The sequence below is a fragment of the Lotus japonicus genome, chromosome 3, assembly GCF_012489685.1.
Source record: "Lotus japonicus ecotype B-129 chromosome 3, LjGifu_v1.2".
Lineage (NCBI taxonomy): Eukaryota > Viridiplantae > Streptophyta > Magnoliopsida > Fabales > Fabaceae > Lotus > Lotus japonicus.
The window spans coordinates 76,511,777-76,521,670 of NC_080043.1; the positions used below are offsets into that span (position 1 = coordinate 76,511,777).

The window sequence follows — 9,894 nt, forward strand, 5'->3', positions numbered from 1 at the left end:
AGTTGTGCATGTAAAGTTTGTTAACCAATAATCCCTTGCTCTCAGAGATTCCAAATCATTGGATTCATAGAAGAGAGACCATAATTGAAGTGTTACATAATGGTGGTGTGACTTAAAAGGGATTTCTAACAGTTAATGGGATATTTAGCTTTTTAGTTCCAGAAAGAAAATGTAAGACGTTAAAAATTTCAAGATGTTAATAAGAAATTAAGTTGTGTTTGTGTGAGAGGCGAAGATCATAGATTATGAGTGAATCATTATGGATAGGGTATGTTGTATGAGATTTATTTGACAGACACTAAAAAATTGGAAAAATGTGATTTAGATTTGTTTGAATCTAATTTGTGCAATATGATTTAGAGCAAGAAGATATTTCTGTAAGCACCTAATACTCCTTTCCTTCCAGGGAGCTGTCACACCACGCCACCACGCTCCTCGTCGGTTCCAGTGCCATTGCAAGCCCTTTGTGCAGAGGTAAGGTTACAACTTCTCTAATTAGTTTGTTTTTTGCTCTGTTTTTGCATTTGTCATGTGAAGAATTGGCACTTAGGATATCATACAAGAAAATATATGTATTACCTACACACCTGGACTTGTGATGAACAAATCATTTTTTGTGTTTGTCAATAATGAAACTTGCAACACTTAGGAAGGGAACATGAAAGCATTGTTCAGACTTTAGCACTTTAGCGATTAGAATTTAGTTTCCTAAATTTATTTTCCTGAAGAAAAAATCTTCTCTTGTTTCCTCAATTAGTCTTTAATTTCGAAACCAGATAGTGCATCTTTCATAATTGATTTATATCTGAAATGGTGACCAGATGTTTACAGACATGCCCATGTTTTAAACATGAACTACCCATCCATTTACACTCAATTCAGATCAACCTTATCCACTTAATTGACTCAAATACCAATTTGTGGGACAACCAAATTTTAATTAGACAAAGTTTAAGAATGGTCTCAAAATATTCATCTAAGTTTAGGTCCAAAGTCTATTAAAAATAGCCTTACTTAAAAGCAACTACCTGCAAAGTCGGACATTACTACCCAAGTATATGTAATAACTATAATGTGATAATTTGGAGTTAGGATAAAGGACCAAACTTTTTATGGCATTATGTGAATACACATTGTATTTGTATTTTACACATAATCATGTTATGATTTTATAGGTTGCACATTGAATTAGTATTCCCTTCCAACCCCTCAAGTGAGAGCTTTGACCTTAGTGTGTTGTTATCATGAAGCGTTCCAAGTCACAAGGCGAGCATAAGGTATGAAATCATGGTGGACGTTTTGATATCTAATGTCACTAATGTTGTTCTGTTTTTTAAATTGTTGATGTTGGTCATTTTAGGTACGCCTAAGGAATAAGTGTGGAACCCGCTACATATTAAGAGCCAATAACCAGTTGAGAGACCCGAAAGCAGATAAGCGTTTGACCCAATTGATAAGTCAACGAATTGAGGCTACCCCGTTCAAATGGTGCTTGTACCTAGAGGAAGAAATAAGTATATCTGGTATATTGTTGTTAGTGCGAGTTATAACGCATAACATGTAAGTTGGGTGGAAAATCCTCATTTAATAGTACATTGACATAAAATATATGTGGTGTAATATTTATTATTTATTTGATGTCTCAAGTGCAGGTTGGCAGCATAAGTTATGGTATTTATATAATATCTTTTTTGGCAAGCTAACCAGTAGAATCAAAGACTGAAGAATGTACAGCAATATAAAGAATGTGTGATCTTTAAGTTCCACATAACCATCAGTGTTTTTTTTGTATATTTCATGTGTAAGGTATAATATATATAGAAATTTCTTGGCAAGGGAAATGACAATGTTTTGTATTAACTACAAACGTATAGGGTTATATTCAAGGACTAACAGTTTGACCACTTTGTACATGACAATGAAATCAAATGTTGAGGCTTGATGCCCATATATATATATATTCATTTTCAGATTTTGGTGTCAGTTGATAGATTTGGGTACTCATTGTGCACATAACATGATGAAATTATAGTTGTTACATATACTTGGGTAGTATCGTCTAACTTCGTGGGTAGTTGCTTTCAAATACGGCTATTTTCAGCAGTCTTTGGTCCTAAACTTGGATGAATATTTTGAGACCATTGTTAAAGTTTGTCTAATTAACATTTAGTTGTCCCACAAATTGGTATTTGAGTCAATTAAGGGGCTAAGTATAATCTGAATTGACTATAACTGCATGGGTAGTTGCTGTATAAAAGATAGGTATATATGTGTATGATTGGTCACCATGTCATATATAAATCAATTTGAGAGATAACCATGTTTTTTTATTTTTATGTAGATTAAGAACCTTTAATCTCAGAGGCACATAACAAAAGTATCAAATTATAGTTATTACATATACTTGGGTAGTATCGTATAACTTCGAGGGTAGTTGTTTTCAAATACGGCTACTTTCAATAGGCTTTGGTCCAAAACTTGGATGAATATTTTGAAACCATTGTTAAACTTTGACCAATGAAATATAGTTGTCCCACAAATTGGTATTTGAGTTAACTAAGTGGGTAAGGTTAATCCGAAATGGACTGTAAATGGATGGGTAGTTCAGGTTCAAAACATGGGTATATCTTTGTACAATTGTTTTCAATATCAGATCTAAATAAATCAAGAAAGATAACATGTTTTAATTTTGAAGTAGATTAAGATCCTTTAATCTCAGTGGAACATAACATTATAACAATTACACATACTTGGGTAGTATCGTATAACTTCGTGGGTAGTTGCTTTCAAATACGGCTATATTTAGAAGTCTTTGGTCCTAAACTTGGATCAATATTTTGAGACCATTCTTAAACTTTGTCTCATTAACATTTAGTTGTCCCTCAAATTGGTATTTGAGTCAATTAAGTTGATAAGGTTAATCTGAATTGACTATAACTGCATGGGTAGTTGCTGTATAAAAGATAGGTATATATGTGTATGATTGGTCACCATATGAGATATAAATCAATTTTAGAGATAACCATGTTTTTAATTTTGATGTTGATTAAGAACCTTTAATCTCAAAGGCACATAACAAAGTATCAAATTATAGTTATTACATATATTTGGGTAGTATAATCTAACTTCGTGGTTAGTTGCTTTCAAATAAGGTCACTTCCAATAGTTTTTGGTCCAAAACTGAGATGAATATTTTGAAACCATTGTTAAACTTTGTCTAATGAAATATAATTGTCCGACAAATTGGTATTTGAGTCAACTAAGTGGATAAGGTTAATCTGAAATTGACTGTAAATGGATGGGTAGTTCAGGTTCAAAACATGTGTATATCTTTGTACAATTGGTTACCAAATCAGATATAAATAAATTATGAAAGATAACGATGTTTTTAATTTTGAAGTAGATTAAGAGCCCGTAATCTCATAGGCACATAACAAAGTATCAAATTATAGCTATTACATATACTTGGGTAGTATAGTCTAACTTCGTGGTTTGTTGCTTTCAAATAAGGCCACTTCCAATAGTTTTTGGTCCAAAACTGGGATGAATATTTTGAAACCATTGTTAAACATTGTCTAATGAAATATAGTTGTCCCACAAATTGGTATTTGAGTCAACTAAGTGGATAAGATTAATCTGAAATTGACTGCAAGTGGATGGGTAGTTTAGATTCCAAACATGGGTATATCTTTGTACAATTGGTTACCAAATCAGATATAAATAAATTATGATAGATAACGATGTTTTTAACTTTGAAGTAGATTAAGAGCCTATAATCTCAGTGGCACATAACAAGGTATCACATTATTGTAATTACATATACTTGGGTAGTAATGTTTGACTTTGCGGGTAGTTGCTCTTAATAAAGGCTATAAATATATGTCTAAAACACATGAATAGGATTAGGAGTTTAGGACTCATATTATCAATGGACATAACAAAACCACCATAGATGGTGCATCTACATAGTACATCAAAGCTACCCCATTAATTAACAAAGATTTTCTACTTAAAACATGACCCATTCTCTTCAAAAAAGAACATAACAAAAACTGTTACAAGTTTCCAGCTTTAACCTCCTTGCCCTTGTTGTGTCTCCTCTGATATGTAGTCCAAGGTGATCTAGTTACTGCACTTTCAATGCGCTTTCTTGGTTCATCCTTAAGACGCGTGTATATGTTGGATCTTACTTGCAGATTTTGTTCCTCAATGTGGCATTCATCATGATCTTTTCCCAGTACATATAGGTCTTCCACGCAAGAACATGTGCTCCAAAGCCCAAATCTAAATCAGCACCAGAAAATCATTTAGTTAAATGAAGAAATGCAAATAAAATATTTTAAACAATCATAGCAAATTTTAGCAATAATAATAAACATACTACAAAGTACCTGTATTATGGCTGCACAACCGGTTATCCTCACAACTGATTTATTCTTTGACTTATTCAAGCATTTTGCACAACAACTCAAGCTTAGAACCAAGGTATCATAAACAACAACACCCCAACTATATTCTTGCAATGAATTTAGATTATCTAACATTCGCAACAAACATCTAGTTGAACTCTGCGGGAAATAAAACGTTGCAAACCCAAGAAGGATATATAGCCTACAAAAGTCATCAACCTTGTCATCACTTTTATGCCTCCTTAGTTGCTTAACTATTGTCTTAACTATTATTTCTTCCCCCTTAAATAAACCTTTGGTATGACATTCAACATCTTCATCCCCATTGTAATTCACATTTAGTCCAACTACACGCAATCCTAGTGACAAACATACATCTAGTGGAGTAAAAGGCACTACATTATCTTGTATCTTAAAACCGAAACGGTTCTCCACCCACCGACTCGCTAAGTTAGACAACAATATGCAATTGGTACGTAATTTTTCAGGCATTTCCATTAATGAGTGAAACGGGGTTCTCCGAATTCGAGACCTTTGGGCATCTGTTAGATGCTTATTCACCTTAACAAGCCACTTTGTCTTACAAGTGTGCCTAAAACGTACCTGAAAAAAAAATGCATGTTCAATTTTGGTGTTACATGTTTTGCGAAATATAAGTGTACTTTTAAGCAAAACAAGAAAGTACCACCAGACTTATTTTAAAAACTAACAAACTCCACGGAAACACAAAGCAATGTTGAATGAGGACAAAACAGAAATTAATTGAAGCGGGATGGTAGAGAAAACCCAATCAAAAGCAAAACTCACCATATTTTGCAGAAAAGGGTGAGTGGCTGCAGCTGGGCTTGGTGTGGGAGGAGGAGCAGCAGCAAATTGAGGCTTGTATGACCCAACCTTCTACAAGTTTAAATGGCAAAGAAAAGCAAGTATCGACATCTTCCTTTGACTATGAGGATCCCTGTTGCAGAAAAACCAGAGATTTTGTTCACAGCTGGACAATATATTCAAAAGCAGAATACATTCGTACTCTTCCTACAAATGACAAAATAAAAAACCAAAGAATCAACTTTACAATTCACTTCACCATAAGGAACCTCATAAAGCACATGTGCCAAACATGGTTTCTGAAGAAAATACTAGGAGCATTGTACAAGCGGAATCAAAATCAGTGCCTCTTAATGGACACATAACATGTGATAGATGTGCATGGATACCATGCACACAAACTTATTGATCCAGAAAGTAATGAGGAATGATCCAATCCATGGGTACAAAAAAAAAAACAGCAGAGAAAAATACCCAGAAGAAATAAAAAGAAAAATTTACAGCACCCAAATGAAACTAAATCAATACAACAGAAAAATTATTCAGGGGAGGTTCTCTAAAGTTCTCTAAACCCATATCAAAATTATTCAGGGGAGGTTCTCTAAACCCATATCAATCCACCAAAATCAAAATTTTCAACAAATACATGCATTTGGGGGAAAATAATCAGGACCCAGACGTTGATTTTGATTGGAAATAGTTACAATAACAAGCACAAGCATACCTTGTTTCTCAAGGGGGAGAAAGGGTGGTTCTGAACTAGGGAAAGAGAGAGTGAGGGCGAGCCGCGGTGGGGACGAGGGAGGACCGAACCCAGCGACAACGTGGAAGAGCGATCCCAGCGGAGGGGACTTGCTTTATTGGGGGCGACGGTGACTGAGCAAAATGGTGGGGGAGACGGTGGCTGAGCAAGAAAACCCTAAAGGTGAAGATGAGAGAGAGGCTGCTGTCTAATTTTAGACTCAAAATTTCGTTTGCCCCCTTTCAATTTTCCAATCTCTCTCATCCAACTTGATTTTACCTCTCTCATCCAACCTGTAAGCGGACATGGAAAATGATCAACAGATGCTTACGTGTACAAGGTGGAAATGGAGAGGTTTACTGTACAAGGTGTGTATATATCGGGACTGAAAAAACAATGAACATGTTTATGTCCATCTGGTTCTTGAAAATCATAAACTCAAGTAGTAATAGGCAAACAAAGCAAAGTACTTGTGCAGTGTTATTCAAAGTGTGAATTTGGATTCAGTTGCTTGGTTCTCTGAGTGAGGCATTTCATGAGGAACCTGCTCTGCAGAAGAATAAGAAGAATAAGGATAATCCAAACTCCAAACTAACTAACAAAAAGCGCGCGCGCCTTCAAACTCTGCATGGCGTCGTCGAAGCTTTTCTCGTCGAATCCGGATCTGCCACGCGATTCCTCTTCGCTTTCTCCTCTGATCCCTAACCCACCCTCCTCCATCTACACTCCCTCCAAGGACATCAAACCCCCCACCAACCTCGACGATGTCTGGTGGGAGATGTTCCAGGGCTTCTTCCTCCTCCTCCTCCTCCTTCCGCTTCCGACGCTTGCTCTTCTCTCACGAATGGGGTTTCAGCCTCGGTGGCTAAAGGGAAGAGAAGGGCTATTGAGGAGCCTGTTGATAAGGCTACTCTTCAGAAGCAGAGGAGAATGATCAAGAACAGAGAGTCTGCAGCTAGGTCCAGGGAACGAAAACAGGTTCCTTTTTTAATCTTTGTCTGTTCAAATGATTAAAGTTTGAATTTTTTCATGTGGGTTTGTTTTTTAATGATTGGAATCTCAGTGGTTTCGTTGTTAGTGGAAGGAACTGAATTAAAGTTGGGATTTTTATTTCTGGGGGGCCTCAAATAGTTTCTTATATTATTTATTAATTGTTTGTTTGTATTTTTTAATACTTTTTTGGGTTTGATTCTGAAAGCTGATTTATTTGGTGTTCTTTACAGGCTTACACTACTGAGCTTGAGGCTATCCTTCAGCAACTCGAGGAGGAGAATGCGCGATTAATGGAAGAAGAGGTGTGATTACAGTGGTTATCATTTTGCTTTCACTGGTGTTGATGTGTTGTTGTGTGGTTTGCATTCTATTGAGATGGCTTATATGATCAAGTTCAAACACTTATAGGAGAGAAACTGAACTGAATGTACATTCTTCGAATACACACATTGCATGATTAGACCTTTCTATGAAGTTGTCTCCTTGCTGGTCTTTTTGATTGATCAAGGTTTAAAACATCCTTTGGTGGGTTAATATAGTTTTGTCGCACTTAACATCTTTTGTTATAACTTTTTTTTTCTCCTCTTGTTGGTTCTTCTTTAAGTGTGTGTCTGGAAATATTTCAAAAATGGATTCTAAAGACACAATCAATCTGGGGGGAAGTAACTTGTATGAGTAGCTTCTGAGTGTCAAGAATTAAGTTTGATGAAAGAGAAACTGATCCAAACATGCTTTAAATGTTTTAACATGTTGTGCGTGCTTAGAATCTGATTTGTTAGTTTTTGAAATATTGGGTCTTGAATGCAGGCGGAGAGGAACAAGCAGAGGCTCAAGCAGGTATGTATATCTGCTGACTTCTGATAAGTTATTTTACATATTATTGTGTATTTGATCTGATATACTTCAAAATTTTCATTTAAAAAGATATCTTAATTAATAAAGCCAAATTCCATGTATGTTCTCTTTTAGTAACTAATTGATTCAATGGTACATAATATCTTTGTCTTGAGATTGAAAATGAAAAACGTAGGAAATTCTAACTAAATGATGTGGTCAAAATATCAAACACTGATGGACTGGTAATGTTATGTTACAATAATATGGCTAGAGTTGTAAATGATATCACTCATAGTGCAAGTGAGGGTGATTTATTGGCAAGCCTTGGAAAGTAGTGTTCCCATCAAGAAATCAATAAACTTGACAGAACTAAAGTAAATTTTCAAGTTTGACTTCTTTTTTTTTGGTGGGGGAACCATACTCATCATGATTTCTTACTGAGTTATAGCGTTCCAAACTAGTAGTTAGGTGCACACCGTGCATGCTTGCAAATTCTTCAACAATTGATTTTAAAGTTAAAATCAATTATGAGGAAAAGCTTATGTGGGTAGCTTTTGGGTTTCATAATTATTCTAAGTAAAAATGAGTAGATCCAAACCTTGCATTGGCAATGCCAAAGGAGAAAGATACTACTCAAGTCTTAACTATCCGTATGTGTGGGAAATAAGTCAAACATTATTTTACCAGTGTCCTTTTTCCCAATATCTAGAAAAAAATGGAATATGGAGGAATTCAAACTGGTGAGATATGTGCAGTGTCCAAAAGGTCAAAAAAAAGTTCTGTGATGGGTGATATATACTCTACTACACTGGCAACTTTCTGTTTTTCCTCCTTGTCATCTCATTTGATTTAGTTTCTATGCTTATTGTGTTTATCAGTCTATCACTGTATAAACTCGTGAGCGATGAATTGCCTCTGAAGTCAATCTTCCTTGTTGCGTGAACCTAATTGTCCTTTTGAACTAAACCACCTTACTAATGACCCTGGCTTCTATTCTTCAATACAAAAGCATATAATTATGCAATCTAAGATTGTTCTTGACTATCATTCTTTTTGAATTATGCAAGCTCACCATGACAAGACTTCTAATTCTTCAATACATTTTTACATGCCAATTTAGTTGGTCCTGCAGTTTATGATATCCTTGGGAATTGCTTTGGAACTTTGGCGGGTTGTCATGTTTGTATCACTTCAGAGCCTAAATTGTGTAGTTCTGGTTGAATTGGGAAATCAGTAGTAGCATTTCTTTATCCTTGGGAAAAGGGTCCCCCATATTTCTTCTCATGTTGTAGGTCAGTATTAAGTGTGACAACTGACAACTGCGTTCTTTATTATCTCCATCGATGAAACATTCTCATTGGAGATCATATCTGATTAATAGCATCTTTGGATCAGCTTCTCTTTTCTCAAAATCAATTCTGAATCTTAGAAGCTTCTGACAAAAGCTTCTTCTCAGAACTGATACTGGCTTCAGAATCAATTGTAGAATGATTTCTTGACATGCACTAGATAACCTACTCCATGAAGATGGGCTTGTTAGGGATTTCATCTTTCCCATTCATTTGGTACAGGAACATCTAAGGGGAAAAAAGGATTTGACTTCTCTAAACTGCAGAGTAACAATTATATGAAGATACAACTTCAAGAAGTAACTAATAACAAGGGTGGCAAGGGTCATGTGCACTGGCTTTTAGTTTATTCAGAACATGCTATTGCTTCATCTATTATTCATCCTTCAATTTTTTTTTTCCTGCAGCTCAGAGAGTGCCTCATTCCAATTGTGGAGAAACCGAAACCAAAACGGAAACTCCAGAGATCAAATTCAGTTTAAACGTTATGATCTTTTTGTTACCAACAGATCAGGTTTTGTGGCTTGGTGTAGATATAAGGGGGGAATATGAAAAAGAGGATAAATAGTTTCATGTTACACATAATTCTGGTTCTTGGAGTTACATTGTATAGAGGGAAAAAGCATCAGCCAAATAATTCAAGTAATTTGATTCAGCCTGAACATATACAATTGACCCAAGATCCATGGTTCTGGGTGGAATTTGCCCAGATAGGCCTTTCGATAGTCGAAATAAGATG

General features: G+C 35.4%; 1 protein-coding gene and 1 pseudogene across 1 annotated transcript; one reads left to right on the top strand and one right to left on the bottom strand.

The window, feature by feature from the left end:
- Positions 1-3,789: 3,789 nt before the first annotated feature.
- LOC130742677 (uncharacterized) lies at positions 3,790-6,930 on the bottom strand. Its single transcript, XM_057594779.1, has 4 exons — positions 5,959-6,930; positions 5,217-5,367; positions 4,392-5,012; positions 3,790-4,284 (listed from the first exon to the last, which is right to left on the bottom strand). The coding sequence occupies exons 2-4, from the start codon at positions 5,217-5,219 to the stop codon at positions 4,222-4,224; spliced, it is 687 nt and encodes a 228-aa protein (XP_057450762.1). The 5' UTR covers positions 5,220-5,367; positions 5,959-6,930; the 3' UTR covers positions 3,790-4,221.
- On the top strand, positions 6,605-9,637 carry LOC130744749 (bZIP transcription factor 12-like; annotated as a pseudogene).
- The last annotated feature ends 257 nt before the right edge of the window (positions 9,638-9,894 follow it).